The 17,044-nt window shown below is 39.0% G+C and overlaps 2 protein-coding genes and 1 pseudogene across 2 annotated transcripts; all 3 read left to right on the forward strand.

Annotated features, from left to right (window-relative positions):
* Positions 1-1,091: 1,091 nt before the first annotated feature.
* Positions 1,092-2,695, forward strand: LOC140791742 (uncharacterized; annotated as a pseudogene).
* Positions 2,696-5,588: 2,893 nt separating this feature from the next.
* Positions 5,589-12,157, forward strand: LOC140792303 (protein SGT1 homolog). The gene is made up of 10 exons (XM_073143210.1): positions 5,589-5,913; positions 6,598-6,667; positions 8,567-8,691; positions 8,924-9,074; positions 9,680-9,776; positions 9,885-9,950; positions 10,915-11,053; positions 11,229-11,311; positions 11,455-11,559; positions 11,843-12,157. Exons 1-10 carry the CDS (start codon positions 5,754-5,756, stop codon positions 11,948-11,950), a joined length of 1,104 nt encoding a protein of 367 aa, XP_072999311.1. The 5' UTR covers positions 5,589-5,753; the 3' UTR covers positions 11,951-12,157.
* Positions 12,158-12,863: 706 nt separating this feature from the next.
* LOC140791991 (uncharacterized) lies at positions 12,864-14,752 on the forward strand. Its single transcript, XM_073142742.1, has one exon. The coding sequence runs from the start codon at positions 13,059-13,061 to the stop codon at positions 14,598-14,600; it is 1,542 nt and encodes a 513-aa protein (XP_072998843.1). The 5' UTR covers positions 12,864-13,058; the 3' UTR covers positions 14,601-14,752.
* Positions 14,753-17,044: the final 2,292 nt, after the last annotated feature.

The raw sequence follows: 17,044 nt of genomic DNA on the forward strand, positions 1-17,044 counted from the left end.
CTGTAGCCAAATATTTAAGAATGATTTGGAGATGATATTGATAGGAGACTACTACTTCGTCCAGGTATTTAATCAACTAATTAGAAATGGCTGCCCTGCAGTTCCCACACTAATTAAATTTGAAAAAAATATTAAAAAAAACAACCAAGATTTTGCTTTTATTAACATCAACTTAAAGCATTTTTCAGGTATTAATAATAAAATGCAGGTGTCAAGTAATAAATACCTATATAATATAGTGTTAATTATTAAAAGGCAAAACATATGGTTTTTCTAATTATTTACATTTGAAGATTTAGAGATAGAAAAGTGACAATGAATTGGGTTGATCTACCTGCAAGAAAAGAAATATAGTCATAGAATTGGCACATATGCAATTGAAACTCTCGGATGCATATAATTAATATTTCATAAATTATAATACAATAGCTAGGCCTTAAGTCCACGCTAATTTGCATTATGAGCCAAATCTTATGATTGACAATCTGGGCGACAACACTTTTATTTTTCTCACAAATTTACATTTCACACCTTATATATATATATATTTAGTGTTTTTAATTTTAAACCTTATATTAAACTTTATTGTCTATCGAAACGCCTCAAGTATGCCTATGCTGATGCCTTCTTATCGGTCTTCGTTGGGTTACATATATATAATGCCGGTGTTTTCCGAGACTACATTGCTATAGCAGAGGCCAGAGGGCTCCATAAATACCAAACGGTAAAATCATAAAATTGTAAGGTGTGAAATGTAACTTTTTTCCTGCATTAATTCTCAATCCAATTCGGGCTTTATAATTACTTCCTTTGTATCTTTTTGTGAGTGCATTGACGACCCGCGCGTGGAAGAGCTCGAAATTAACAAGTCGACGTAGAAAGGGGGACGACATCTTCTCTCTCTCATATCGCTCGCTTTCTCTCTTCTTTGACATTTTTTTTCAGGTCTGTGGGGGGTCGGGGGGGGGAATCGATCCAAAAACTGGAGCCCGTTTCTGAACCGTTTCCCCTTTTTTTCTTCTTTTTTTTCTTCCTTCCCCCTCTTCATTAGCCTTTTAGGGGAGGATCGAATGCCCACCACCACATACAAATCCAGTGCCCACCAAACCCACTCCCTTCCGTACAAATCCCATCTCTCTCTCTCTAAAAAGTCAGCGCCTCTCCCTTATCTCTTGTTCGTCTTCACCAGAGAAGAAGAATGCCCAGATAGCTTACCCTCCCATGGACGACGAGAACAACGACGACATCAACAACAACTGGGATCTCCAAGCCGTGGTTCGAAGCTGCCGTTTCTCGAGCCCACCACCGCCACCACCACCGCCACCGTCACTGCCACTGCCGCCACCACCTCCTCCTCCTCCTCCTCCTCCTCTTCCGTTGTTGGGTCTTAAAGAGGAGCGATTAGAATCAAAAGAAGACGTCGCATGCTTCAACAATCCGACGGAGACGAAAAGTGATCTCCAAGAGCTAGAGGAGCTCTGCAAAACCTTCTTCCCCAAAACCCAACAACACCAACAAGAGCAAGCGGCACATAAGCCTACTCCCTCCATTACATCCCCTCGGCCCAACTCCTTAGGCCCCAAATCAAAGCGAAGGTAGCTTAATCACATCTTTTTCTGTCTTTCTTGGTGATTAATTCACAAATTAGAAGAGACCCATTTAGAATTTCTGATCGAATCGCAGGAAGAACCAGCAAAAGCGGGTGGTTTGCTATGTCCCTGCGGATGGGGTCTCTTCGGATACATGGGCTTGGCGTAAATATGGGCAGAAACCCATCAAAGGATCTCCTTATCCTCGGTGATTACCGAACTAATTTGCTTCAGATTTGCTTCTTTTACTAGTACTATTCTCAGGTTCTAACTGAGTGGGAGAATGGATAACAGAGGATACTACAAGTGCAGCAGCTCGAAAGGTTGCCTAGCTCGGAAGCAAGTGGAGAGAAGCCGGACCGATCCGGCCATGTTTGTGATCACCTACACGGCGGAGCACAACCACCCCATGCCTACCCACCGGAACTCGCTCGCTGGGAGCACGCGTCACAAATTTCCTACTCCCTCCGCCGCAGCTGCCGCCGCCGAGAACCCACCTCCGGGGAACCCGAGCGCGGCCGCGGGGCTCTCCCCGACGACCCCTCTCACGGCTTCCATGGAGGACGAGGAAGAGGACGGAGTGATGCTGGTGGAAGACATGGAGGTGATGGGAGAAGACGAGTTGCTCTTCGTGGGCTCCGAAGGCGATAAGGATGGCGGAGAGGTGCAGTCCACTGCGGAGCTCTCGAGCTTCTTCGACGACGGCGGTGAACTCGAGGCGGCCTTCTTTAACCGACCATGAATGGTCAACGGTAACGGCACAGTAACCGTAGCTTGGGGCGGTTGACCGCAGTCCCTGTTTGTCCTTTTGCCGGCAGACTGCAGACATACACAGAAAGAGTGCAGGGAGAATTCGATCCGTCCGTTTATATTTTTGTAGAAATCTCTCCACTCGCCCTTCTTCTTTAGTTTATGTACAGTGGAAATAAGAAACATAGGAAAGGAAAATTTTTAGGCCAAAAAGATTCCTTGATTCCAATGCTGCTTCTTTTTCTCTCTCTCTCTCTCTCTGTAAAACTTTTAGATTTAGACACAACATACCATGTAATTATGTTAACATTTGAATTTTTTCTTCTTTTTTTAATGAGAATATTGCTTGTCGCCAAGTCCTAAAGGAGAACATACATCAAAACCGCCCCCACTGGGATGTCTCAGTGGGAACATCGAATCTGTTCCAATAAAACGCTATATATCGGCAGTAAATCCATCGAATATGTTATTAAATATTAAAACTTGGCTTCACAGAGGTGCAGTCAACGCGGTATATCATAAATGGAGGGGAGCTAACTAGCCAATAGTCAACGCGTCTAAGTCATTGAGCCCATCTCCTTGGGCTAGAGAATCAACCACTTACATCATTAAAACTGCATAAAAAGTCTAATTTGCCCATACGATCTCCTTTTCTTTTGACTTTTCTTTTAACTGGGCCTATTTGGAGCTCTCCGGGTCTAATTAAGTAGGCGAAGAGTTGTCCCTCTCCCTGGGTGGGGGCCATCATGGCCACTCGGAGCGGGCTCTATCGCCACCAACTGCGATTTTATACGGCAAAGACGTACCGACAGCGACGGAGCAAAACGAAGATGACAGCCAGCAGTCGGTAGTACAGCTTCCACGACTCGTCAAGTTAGAATAGTTAAAAACTGATTAATTCTAGTTTTATTTTTCCTCTTCTTCCAGATTAATGATTAATTAATTCTACTGCCACCCAATTAGTCTCTAATTATTAAAGAAAAAGCATTGGTGTGATAAATTCGGTGGCTCCAAAGAATGACAAAATTATTATTTTTATATTCTATCGTACGGTGACGGTGTCACCGTCCTGAAAATAACGTGTCTTCGTTTTTAAGTTGTATGCATGCATTCTTCTTTCTGTAGAATAAACAACCCTATGAAAGGACTTGTTAGACTAGGGTTTTATTGACAACAAATTATTTAAATACCCTATATATAAATTAATCACCTAATTATATGCATCCAAGTTGCTAACGCTAGTTTTGATGCATCTATCTTATCTAAAAAAATTTAATATGTAAACCATTATTCATATAGTTTAGGTAATTATTATTTTTGTTTCAAAATCTCACTACTCTTTTAGTACGGACTCAGGTAGATTATGAGAAGTGCCTACTTTGAAGCGGACTTATTTGACTAACTAATTTTCAAAATCTCACTAACTTTAAATACATCTCATCAAACCTAAAAACCCTACTTTGAAGCTGACTTATTTGAGATGAGAAGTCCCTCACGCTATACATCTCATCTCATTCTAATCTAGAATGAATCCCCATTTGGCTCTGCCCCCTGACTCACTAGTTAGATTATAATTAATTAACGACTCAATAAGTGATATTAAGATCCACTGCTGCTGTGACATAATATATATATATATATATATATACACACACACACACATTGGTTGTGTGCATGGGATGCTATATCGCTGCTTTAGCGTACCCTTTGCTGAATTCATGTGTAGTCACATGTTACGTAACAAAAGCCACCAACACCAAAAGGCAAAGCCATGCAGGAGTGCAAGCCCAACATCACATGGTCTCCATGCATTTTTATTTTGAACGAGTTTGGTTGACTTAATATCGTCAACGTACGCTCTTCACTCTTTTCCTATGAAACAATTTATACCAGTGGTTTGAATTAGCCGCCGAAGATATTTAAGATCTTCAATCATTTGGTTGGCCCTTGTTGGTTCTTTCCTTTTTCTAACAAAAGTTTGTAGATCGATTGACCGAATGGTGGCCGCTCTGCTCGGGTCGGTCCGAGCATGCTTTAAAATGTTTGCTAATACATCAATTATACACATCCAATGATTTTGATCTTAATCTAACGGAGCCTTCTTACTAATTCAAAGAAGCTTTTTCAACACAGAGTTAATCCCATATAATTAAGTTGGGTGAATCATTTAATGCGTGCTAACCCGTTAATCATATGCATCTCATAACTTTGATCTTATTCTAATGAAAAATATATGGACCCGTAGGATTAAAATGACATGAATTGACCCAAAAGAGTAAGGCCCAGGTGGGCCAGGTCTACATGGAGAAAGTCTTGGGCACCCTTATTTGAAGGCCCAACTCTAATTAGTAACTACTTAGTAGCAAACTATTTATCTTTCTTAGCTTCGTTTGCTTAGGTATTCTTAAATAAAGCATATGTAGAAAATAGTTATAGTTATGGGTCTAAGTAAAATTATCTCTAAAAATATTATATTTTAAAATAAGAATGTAATAATTATATTTGATGTGGTATAAAATAAACAAAAAGATATTTTACTTTTTAGTATATTATAATAAATATATTTTGATTTGATATAAAATAGATTCATGAGCTATATATCAAGAAAAAAAAATTAGTAATTGAATTAGTACATGATATAAGATGTAATTTTGATAAATAATATTTATATTTTAAAATAAAATTATTTTAAATATTTAATTATTATTTAAAAATAAGGAAAAAAATTATTTATAAAATAAACGGAGCCAGCAAATCTACATGATATACTAATCTGGATATTCCATCAAAACATAGCAGGAATTTATGCAGCTTATATCTCATATATTAATGTGAATAGAAGAAGGATGGAAGACGAGGAGGATTCTCTCTGACTCTCTCAAGAGGGTAAAACGTAAAAGCCATTGGTATTAGCGCCGACGAAGAGAATCTCGATGGGAACGAGAAAATAAAATAAAATAAAAGTAAAAAAATTCTTCCACCCTAACCTTATAGTCTCAGAGGACCATTACCATAACCATCAGTAGGGCAAGATTGGATAAGTTCCCCTACTATTAGGAGTATTAATTACCTCTAATGGAGTTTAAAAAAAAGGTAAATTTTCTATCTACTTTAGAAAGTATCAGTAATAGGCAACAAGTAAGTAGCTTATCCAATATCCACTATTTAAGCGGATTAAATAGAACCCCAATTTGGTCGGTTTTGACCCATCTATTTGAATCCATAACTCCATTCGATCGAACCCAAACCCCACTCTGGTTCATAATCTGTCGTATCCGAGACCGAGAAGGCGAGAACTCTCTAGAATCCAAAACACCGTTCTCAAGTCTCGCAATTCCTCCCCTTCCGCTCCTGGTCTCCTCCATTTCGCTCGCGTCCTCGCTGCTATCTGTGTCTCTCATTCGCTCGCTTCCAATGGCAACAGATCTGGAGAAGAAGGCGAAGGAAGCCTTCGTCGACGACAACTTCGAGCTCGCCGCCGATCTCTACACCCAAGCCCTCGACATCGATCCCAGGAACGCCGATCTCTACGCCGACCGCGCGCAGGCCAACATCAAGCTCGAGAACTATACCGGTTCGCTTTCTAGTATCCAATTGCGATGGGGTTCTTAATAACTCTTCCTTGCTGTTCTTGTTTGTGTGTCGACCTCTGTGTTTGCTTGTAAATTTAGGCGTGTTTGATTTTTGTGGGTTTTTTGCATCGAGATGTCGCGTTGGTACTTGCGGTTGAGGCAATTTCTTTTTGGGGTTGCCAGTGAGATTATCTTATGTGTAGTAATGACAAGACTAGCGGATGTTTGACTAGGTAAAGACATTAAGGATGCCGCTGGAATTTCTCGATTTTACCGTTTCATTTGCTCAAAGAACAACTCGTTCGGTAGGGTGCCATGCAATTTCTAATTTGCCTCCATTAGTTAGGTCGTTGAGAGGGAAAAGTTTTAATATTTTTGATAAGTGCAGCACCACTTAAAGATTGGAAAAGAAGCTGAAGGCATCCTAGTGAGCTTTGGAGTTAGTCGATCTCCAAACGACTAGATGGTACAGGATTGGTTGGGTGATACAGTCTGGATGGCTATTTTGGTTAAAAAAAGTGTTACAATGGAGGAAGGAAAAATTGAAAAACAATTCTATTAGACATCACTGATATTTTGCTTTGATATTGTCATGATTCATTATATTAAAATTTTGGAACTAGTACTTATTGTGATACTATTTTTTCAAATATGGGCTGATTGTCTATCTTATGTCAATTTCATAGAAGCTGTTGCGGATGCAAACAGAGCAATCCAATTGGATCCTTCAATGACTAAAGCTTACTTGCGCAAAGGGTCAGTACTAGTACTTTCATGATAGTGTATTTATACTTAGATGTGATCGATGTTGAGTAGGCTTGACATTAGACATGATTATTTATTAATTCAATAACTAGGAGCTGGACCAATCTATCTACCTTTATCATTATATCAACTACGACAAAAGAAAAAGTACATCTTTAGTTTCAATGTTTATCTCCTTATTATTTGTATTCAACTATTTATGATAATGTACAAACTTTACTTGAATATCATTGTTTCAGATTTGTGCTGCAATAGTTGAATGCTGCTTCTTGCTTCAAATGTAGTAGTTCTGAAAAGGAAAGAAAACGTGATCATATTTCGTGTCGATGCATGAGAGTGTCAAAAATTCTTCTTATGTGCACTCCAGATTTTTTTTCCCTGATTTGGAAGGCATGCTCATTTAGCCTTCCAGGAGCCTAACTGATTCCTATTTTAATAATTGAGATTCAGATTCATCGCAACGAGCAGAGAAAGCTGGTTGTCATATTTGTTTGCATGTGTGGATTCCATGTGTCATATGGCCATATTACTGGTGGTCTCAGTTGCATTGCTCTAATGTCAAGATACGAAGCAATATTGGATGCAAAGTGACTCCTACATTATAGCTTCCATATGTCATAAAGTTTTTCCTTTTTTCCTGTGTAACTGAGGGAAGGCATTCATTTATCCTGATGCAACGAAATGCTAATAATACGACAAACCATACCTTATAGAACCATGAATAATACGACAAAAGTCATAAAATGCTAATATACAGAAACAAGAAGGCATTCCTGTTCAATAAGTGTATTTGAGTAAATACTGGTCAAAAGCTGTCAAAGAGGACATATTGATTAGAAGCAAAAAATGGTGCTTAAGGTGTAGGTTGTACATCTGGGATTTAATGACATGCAGGTGTAGCCACAGCATTCCTCAATTAATAACTTCGCAATCTGATTATTCCAAAATATTGAATCTCTTAACTCATTTATGATATTTTCACTATTAACTTTCTACTATCAAACACGTGAAGCAGTCGTCTTACATATTCAGCAAGCTTTGGAACTTTATGGTAATCAACTAATCATATGCCTAAATATGCATGATTTACCTCTAAAGTTAATGTGGTCTGGTATTTGAAGCATACCTATTAATGTTAGAACTCATAAGTTAGAATCTCTACGATTCCTACGTTGTCTTGATAAGGTTCATTCATAATTAGTTACACATGATTCTCTCCCTGTGATCTATATCCTAGACCTACCTTTTATTTCCACCTTTTTTGGGATAACTTTTTTCTTCCAAATATAATTGGTAATGATTGCCATTAAAGACGTAAAGCTCATTATTTCTGTATGAAGTTTCTGGATCCTCTTCTGTTTCCCTTATTAGTATTGTTGTTATAAAAGCATGTTAGGAGAATTCAGCAGCACATTATGGTGCTTATCTTATTCAAACACTTATATATGATGATATTGTTCTTATTTCGGCAGCATATTATGGTGGTTATCTTATTTCAAACACTTCTATATTATGAGGCATATATGAAGCCCCTTTTCATTGCCCTTGATTTATTTGCAGTATTGAGTGGAGATAATTACTTGATTCCCTCATCACTGGAAGATTGTTCAGTACATACATATTTTGATGGTAATTGTTTGTTGTGACTTCCTGCCGATGCATAGTATAGGTGCTGTTTGTATTATAGTTTTTTATTCAGTACACTTGTAATACGTTACATGGATTTATAGATGCTTATGCTTGCTTTTTGGGAAATTGATTTAGTTTTTATCTTGTACGCTTATTAAATGCAATTGGCCAGTCACAAATATTATGTTTCAGGATGGTATTGAATAGCACATAAACTTCCTCTGAACTTCAATACATCTGATGCTTAAGTTGTTTCTATAGGACTGCTTGTATGAAGCTAGAAGAGTATCAGACTGCAAAGACAGCTCTTGAAGCGGGTCTTGCATTGGCACCAGGAGAGTCAAGATTTACCAGATTGATAAGAGAATGTGATGAGCGCATTGCAGGTATTTTAGTGCTCATATTAATTCTTCTTAGTCTTCTTAAACCCAAATGCTACCTCATATGCCTCAGTTATAAAATGAAATGGCAATGAAGAAGTTCTCACAGCAATGCCTTTTGATTTTCAAAAAGAAACTGTAGTAATGAAATATTTGCATGTATCCTGATACATGAGTACTGAGTACATTGCAACATTATTGAACAAGCATCTTCTGCTTGCTTTTTTTTTTTTCACAGAGGAAACTATTAACTTGTCAAAGAGACCTCTGCCAACTCCACCTAGTACTGTATCTCCACCAAACTTAACTACTGAAAATGTGAAGGATTCTCGGTCACAAAATATTGTACCCCTTCAATCTGCAGTAACAACAAGCAAACCAAAATTCAGGTAATTTCTGATCTCTAAACATTACAGACCGTATAAGTTTATAATTTATTTCACTTGGTACAAACAATTATTCATTATTGTGTAATTTTTTTTTATTCATGCAACTGCTCACTGAAGTTTGGAACTATGGATTGGAGTTCTTTATAAAAAAAATTCTGAGTGCATCTCTTGCATGCATATACGATTATTGTAAAAAATGATTGGAGCATGATACTGGGTGGAGTACGATCCTTACAAGCTTAGATATCTAATTTGCACTTCTTTTCTAAGTATGAAAGTGTATTGACTGCTAACTCAAAAAATTCAGGAATAATGTTTCATCCAATATGGGGCATACTCTAAGGAGAAATGTGTCATCTAACTTACTTTAGATGTCTATTCAGCTAGTTGATTCTGAAAAAAAGAATTACAAGTTAGAAATTTACTTGTTGACTAAGAAGTGCCTATTCTAGATATCTTACAATTTACAGGACAGCTGGACAGGTAGGCTATGCTAATTTGCCCAATCACTTCTAATTGCACATCTGGAATTTCAAGTACATAAAGGCACTGATTTCTACTCATACCATTAGTTTTCTTATAGTTTTTTCTTTTTTTCCATACAGGCATGATTTCTATAATTCTGTCACAGATGTTGTTTTGACCATTTTCGCTAAGGGTATCCCAGCAAAGGATGTGTCTATTGAATTTGGTGAACAAATAGTATGCTCTCGATGAGCTATTTTTTATCTTTATTTTCAGGCTGACGTGATCTTTTCCTTTCACAAAGTCATTATTATGTTGATGTGATGATCTTTTTCATCTTTTCAGTTGAGCGTTGCCATAGATATCCCTGGGGGCGAAAAATATCATTTTCAACCACGTTTATTTGGAAAGGTACTGAACTTTTTGAGAATTCTTTTATGCGAAGATCTTGATTGACATTAAAATATTTTTTTTGACAAAAGATTGACATTAAAATATTAAATGTCAAGAGGATAAGTAGTTCTTTGTTTCCCTCTTTCCTTTTTTGGCTCCTTGGAGATGTGCATTTTTCTTCTTTGATATGAAGCACCTTTCTAATAAAATCTTCAGAATGAAAGGAACTTTTTTGTGTATGGTTCTATCTTTTGCAAACTAATTTCTTTTATGTTTATTTCTAGATTCTCACTGATGTTCATTGTGATGTATCAAATGTCTACATGCTGGCATTATTTCCATTCTGTGTGATGGTTGCAACTTATAACTATTATTTCCGCCTCGTGTTGTTTGTCTGGTTATTGTTATTGTTATTGTTATTTTATTACTTCTATCACTACTAATACTAGTAGTATTTTCAATTGTTCTTGTTATTGTTTTAATCAACAAATTTACTAGTTGACATGAATAACCAAAAGTCCGGGATTTTTAGGGGCATCATCAGTGTCATACTTAATATGTTCGGTTTCTGCCTTATGCCTGACCACTGGTCAGAATGTTCATTTGTTTAGTTTGTTCATAATCACATGCAAATCAAGCTTATGAAAATTGAAACCATTCGATGAGCACATTTAATAATTGCTGTTGAAGCTCTAAAGTGCGCATATATATCTAAGGTGCACTTTTTCTTGTTTTAACCTTTTGCTGGAGACCGTCATTTTCTTTTTCATAAATATGATGGTTTTTCTTTGTTGAACACCTCTACCAGATTCTGTGCCTTCTGAAGATTAACCAGCTGCATTTCCATTCTAAATTCAGTTACTGGATTTTGTCTGGAAAAGCATGATCTAGTTTCAAACGCCTTCCATTCTTTGTGGTTTCCGTTTTGGCCCTAATATAATGTGGTTTCCTTTTTTCCTTGCTTTTGTTCGGAAACAAATAGATTATACCAGAGAAATGCAGATATGAAGTTTTGCCTTCAAAAATTGAAATCCGTCTTGCGAAAGCTGAAGCTACTACATGGACATATTTGGAATTTAGTGACAAGAAATCTGTTCCTCAAAAGATAACTAACATACCAGGTAGTTTTTGTATCTTTGTTTTGCTTTGTTCTGGTTTGAGTTATTTTTTAGGGTCATTTAGAAATTTATAGTTATATGATAATTTCTTATAGTTTTATTTATCATGAAATTGTTTTCTATATGTGCTTGTGTAAATACTTTGTTTTCTTATTGTTTTCTATATGTGCTTGTGCAGCTCGACAGTCTCAAAGACCATCCTACCCCTCTTCGAAAACTAAAGTTGATTGGGACAAGCTAGAGGCTGAAGTAAAAAGGGAGGTGGGTGATAACATGTGGATCTGATTGTTTATGTATCTTCTTTGTGGACATGCAACAACTTGGCTTCTGTATTCCTATGCATCCTAGCATAATTACACAGATTTTACTGCCTTAAGTCTCTCTTTATTGTTGCTCTCTCCCAGGAGAAAGAGGAGAAGCTGGACGGTGATGCTGCATTGAACAAAATGTTCCGGGATATATATCAAGATGCTGATGAGGACACTAGACGAGCAATGAGCAAATCCTTTGTATGTCGTGACTTCATTATACAATTTTGGTTTGCCTATAGAAAGCTACTCACTGAGAGTGCTGATTACAGCATCAATTCCAACTTTCCTCCTTTTGGGATACCATTAGTTATTTGAAGTGTAGCCTCATAACAAACAAGTCAGCACCGAGAGGACTATGTTCAGTCTCATGCTTTCATTACTATCCTATATGCTGCTCAGTTTCGGTTCTTACGACGAAATCTGGTCAAAATACTGCCTGTCAAGTTACATGCTCTAATTTCTTTTCTGCACTTTTCTGCAGATTGAGTCAAATGGGACCGTATTGTCGACCAACTGGAAAGATGTGGGTTCAAAGAAGGTGGAGGGGAGTCCGCCTCAGGGTATGGAGATGAAGAAATGGGAGTATTGACCCATTCTAGTCAGTTGTAATCTGTCAATTTTGTTTGTTGGACTTGGTTTCGCATTTAATCTCATTGGGGCTGTAATAATTGTATATTTCCTTCTATGAATTAGAATTTTCATTTAACTAAAGTAAGTTGTGATTTCCAGCATATTCCTTGTTAAATAGAATTTTTATCCCCCTCTGATTTAATTTTATTGACCTCTTGTTTTCCCATCTCTTTGTACTTCTTTGTTGGGTCTTAATTTCTGTCTGTTTACTGTAAGACATTCCATTATTGGTGCCCCAGCGAGACGTTTCTCCTTTATATCGGTCATCCACAATAGTAGTTTTCTAGCTTTTGTGGTTAATGAGTATCTGACACTACCGATCAAAATCAAAATACATACTCGTCAATACCTGATCAAAAATACATACCGGCGATCATGCACCTTTAATAAATTTTAATCGCATCTCATAGGGATTATTTTGCATTTACACGGGGAAATACATACTCGTCAATACCCATCTAGTCACATGTTAGTAAAATCTCACATTTGATTAAAAGTTACCAAAGTGTTGCCTTGAGAGTATATTAAGGTATAAAGATTATAGGACTAGGATTTTAATCAATTCGGTCTCACCCAGGTACTTGGTAGATTTGAGTTTAGATCCATTTAACTTTCTCGATTCACATCAGATCATCAATTTGAATCAAACAAATATCCAACTACACCCGGGAATTTTGAATCCATTCAAGTTCCACTTCCATTCGGATCACAACAATCAGCGCATGGCCGCCCAATTGGTCCAGTCGACCATAGTCGTACCGAACCCGTTACCCATCGCCGACTCCGAATGCGAATCCGGAAGGACCGTAACCAACTCGAAGTTTCCCTCATCACGCGTTATCTTTTGATCTTTATTAACGTGTCACAAGGCCGGCCGTCCTTCGACTTCGACTGGGAAAAGGAATTTGTTAATTGTTACAAATTCTCTACCCTTCTCGCCCACAATGCCATTCCCTCTTTGTCTTGCTTCCCCTCGATTACTATCCTGACCCCCTCTTTGTCTTGCTTCCCCTCGATTACTATCCTGACCCTAATTTCGATCTCGATCTTTCCCATCCATCTCCACCATGCTTCTCTCTCCGGGTCACTCTCCCCGCCAAATCTCCCCTCCCAACCAAACCCTAACCCTAGACGCTTCTCCGGCCTCCGGCGGCGTCGCTGCCTCATCTTCCTCCTCCGGTGTCTCTCGGAAGCGCCGCGCCGCCGTGCTCGACGAGGACACGTACGTGGCCGCGATCGAGAAGATCATCGAGCGTGACTTCTTCCCCGACATTCCCAAGCTTCGCGACCGCCTCGATTGGCTGGAAGCCGTCCGATCCGCGGACCCTGTCCTAATCCGCGACACCCAGCTCAAGATCCTCGAACGCCGCGCCGCCGCCGGCAAAACCCCATCCGCCTCTGCCACCGGAGATCGCCGCTCCTTGACCCGCACCCCCGGCACCTCCTTCTTTCCATCCTTCTCCGCCACGCCCTTAGGATCCGACAAGACCCCCTCCGCCGCTGGTCAAACGGCTGCTGCGGCGGCGGCTGATGACCCCTCGGTCGACGTGGACGTCAACGTCTCACTCGATGATTTTTTGAGAAGGTACACGAGCGAGGACAACGACAGCTTCTCCAATATCCTGGAGAAGGTCAATCGGAAAAGGAGGGAGCGGTACGCCCACCTATTGGAAGGCGAAAAGGAGCAACCTTTAAAATCCTTGGACGACGCGAAACGTGACCGGATCACCGACGGTTATGGCACATCGGGGCAGCCGGCGAGCACGTTGGAGGCATGGAAGTACACTGCGAAGAATCTGTTGATGTATAATCCTTCCGACGAGGGGGAGGCGCCGCTGACCGAGGCTGAGAGGGCAGAACGGCTTAAAGGATTGACGAAGGAGATCAATCGGTCCAACACCCGGTTTAGCAGCAAATCGGTGGCGGATGCAAAGCCAACTAAGGAAGAAGAGGCAATTGCAATACTCTACACTCCGGTTGCTGGCACCACACCGGCTGGTGCTGCTTGGCCTTTTGCAGATCGTGATGCAGAGAAGTCAAAAAAGTACGACCTGGAGGACTTAAGAAAGACGCCGAATCTCTTCTATGTGGAATCTGATAAGAAACCAGACAATGGGTATAGCTTCGTGAGGACGCCATCCCCAGCCCCTGGTGTTGACGAGTCGCCATTTATGACCTGGGGAGAGATAGAGGGGACACCATTGAGATTGGATCTGGAGGACACACCAATAGGCGTGGGCGGAAGCAGTGATGGACCGCACTTTAGGATCCCGTTGCCTCCTTCTCGGGATGTGAAGGCCCACTCATTGTCGAGGGAAGCTGCCCGGAAGATAAGGGAGAGGTCTAAGATGTTTCAGAAGCCTCCTCTGCCATCGCCAGCTAGAGGTGGTAGCGCAAGCCCAAGCATGCGGACCCTTTCCCCTGCTGCGCAGAAGTTTGTGAGGAATGCCATTGCAAAGACATCACGCACGGTTGATGAGACTCTTCGTGCAAGCTATCGTGGTGCGAGCCCATTGAGCACTCCAAAAGAGCGGTCAAGGTTTTCGAGAGATAGGAGCTTGGGGTCAAGATCTCCTTCAGCAAGGCAGGGATCAACTCCTCCCTGGTGATGTAGAGTCATTTCCCCTGTTCCTTACTGTTACATTTACATGATAAAGATGTGTTGCTCTGCCATGTGTCTGATGATATATACTTGAGAAGTGAAAATGTTACCCCAATTTCTTAAGTTAAAATTGTGGAGATGCACTCTTTTGTTGCGTTATTAGTTATTACCAATTCTTTATTTTATAAGCCTTTGATCTTTACTGACATGTTTGATATATACTCAGAAAATGCAGTTCTAACATCCAGTGGCTTGAAGAATTTTTCGTACTATTTGACCTGTTTATCATTTTCTTCTTTTGACATAAAGCCTACACAGGAATTTCGATAAATCTTTTGCAACCAGCAATTTTTAAGATATAGACAATAGCTTGTGTGTGCTTATACTTGGCTTGATATAGCTTCTCTTTAACTTCCATTCCAAGTCTATTTATCTTTTAATTCATTTGATTTTAGAATTTTGAAGGAGGGATAATAAAAAGAATAAATACATAGTTCCAAACATGATCAGGTTGTCAGATATTTTGTTGATCTTACCTTCATTTATTTTTTCTGTAATTCTTCCTACTCCTTTGTTTATCAATCATAAGAAAAAAAATGTGTTGGTATTTGGTAATAGTGAAGGGTTGCAATAGGTTCATCTTGCTAGTTTTTGTTGATTTCAAAGAGCAAAACAAGTTAGTGAAAATTTTCTTTTTAATATTGTGACTTGTGATTGGTTTAGACTTAAGAAAACTGGCCAAAGTGAAAATATTCATTATCTATTATGCCTTTCTTATGCTCTAGGATGCTGTATCATTTGATAAAAATGCAACTCCATTTGAAGATAAGATGCACAGTCGAGCTATCAATGAGAGGATTTAGTTATGTTGGTGGCAGTGAAGAAACCATAAAGTTTGGTGGATGTAGATTGAGGTTTCCTTCTGTATTCCTTTAAGAGAGAGTCATGTTCTTGAAACATTTTTGCCACTTTGATGAGACTATCAGTCTTTCAGGTTTGTATTACGTATCGCTTCTAGGAAGTACCATATATGGGATTCTTGACTCTGCAAATTAGGTTTTGAAAGTGCTCTTGGATATCTTGTGAATTAGAGAATTTCAAAATTAATCATACATACCTTGTGAATAAAATAACTTCTTGGTTCTGTATTTTAGATTAGTGAAGAAAAGCGTTAAAAAAGCACACCGGTGTGCTGGTACCCTAAAGTTTCTCCAGCACGAGCTCCTATCTTCTTTCCTCTTATTTACTGCCATTATCTGTGATTACGGCTTGTTCTCTGTTGATCATCATCTGTGGCATCCATTATCTGCACTTGTTTATTCTGAATCACCATCATCACACTTGTCTCTTTAATCTTTATCTGGTCAATATATTGGAGCTGGAAGTCAGTCACCAACCACCAGTATGAGATATGCTGAATGCTTGAGGTTTAGTATTTGTATATTGGGGAGCTGTGGTATTATTATCAGCCTTTTGTACTCTAGTCACAGGCTTCATTAGTCGTTGCAGAGATTTGAAACCCTTAGCAAGTCTTTCTTTTTCTTCTTAGCTCTCTCTAGTTGGAAAATGATGACTTACAGGCTGAATTTAATAGGTCTCCAAATCTATTGAGGGCTTCAATCCTGCGATGATTTCTTGTGCGAGATGCTTCTCCTTCTACTTTCCAATCTTTTTTCCTTATGCTGAGTGCTTCCATTACTATCCTTGTTCTTGTTGCCGTTGCACTGGTTTTATTATCTTGCTTTGTTTCTTCAATTATGCATGACTGTTGTATTCATATCTTCTTCCCTTCTGTTGCTGCTGCTGCTGCTGCTCGACTCTCCAAGATGTGCAATGTTTTTAGCTCTCTTATATCTGTAGCATATTTTAACTTCTTTTTAATGCACTCATTATTATTATCGTTTTCTTCGGTATGCAAGGGTGATTGCTGTCTTCAGTCTTCCTTTTCTGTTTTGCCGTTGCAATGTTCTCCTTTCGCTGTTTCTGCAGGGATACTGCTGCTCGTGGGCGTTTTATATTTTTTGTCTTTCATTTCCAATTTTTATCATATATGAAGCTTTCTTGGCGTCTACTTTTGTGTGATTTTTTTTCTTGTCTACTTCACTGACGTTGCTTCGACCTCATTTTGTGCGCTTCGAGCCTTAAAAGTACCAGACTTTATATACGTCGGTAGGTAGTCTCTTACCAAATTCAAAATCCCGTAACTAAAATTAGAACAAATAGCTGATGTAATCGACCATACTTGCAGTTTTTAGGGGACCAAGTATTACTGGTTCATGCTTTAATTCTGAGATAGGAAATATTGAAACGAGTGTGTTGGTAATGGACTTCTTCGGACTTGCACTCTGCAAGGAGCCTATGTTAAACACTCGACCATGGACGAAAATACAACTCCATCTGTGACGAATTACTGATGAGTACAAAATATAAAAATAAAAAATAAAAAATAAA

The sequence above is a fragment of the Typha latifolia genome, chromosome 7 (genome assembly GCF_019914945.1).
Source record: "Typha latifolia isolate L0001 chromosome 7, TyphaL0001v2, whole genome shotgun sequence".
Classification (NCBI taxonomy): Eukaryota; Viridiplantae; Streptophyta; class Magnoliopsida; order Poales; family Typhaceae; genus Typha; species Typha latifolia.

Excerpts from the sequence above, each read along its gene's own strand:
- LOC140792303 (XM_073143210.1), top strand. The coding sequence starts at position 5,754 with ATGGCAACAGATCTGGAGAAGAAGGCGAAGGAAGCCTTCGTCGACGAC. Across the intron at positions 9,951-10,914 it reads AACCACGTTTATTTGGAAAG|ATTATACCAGAGAAATGCAG; the intron begins GTACTGAACTTT and ends GGAAACAAATAG. Across the intron at positions 11,054-11,228 it reads AAAGATAACTAACATACCAG|CTCGACAGTCTCAAAGACCA; the intron begins GTAGTTTTTGTA and ends GTGCTTGTGCAG.
- LOC140791991 (XM_073142742.1), top strand. The coding sequence starts at position 13,059 with ATGCTTCTCTCTCCGGGTCACTCTCCCCGCCAAATCTCCCCTCCCAAC.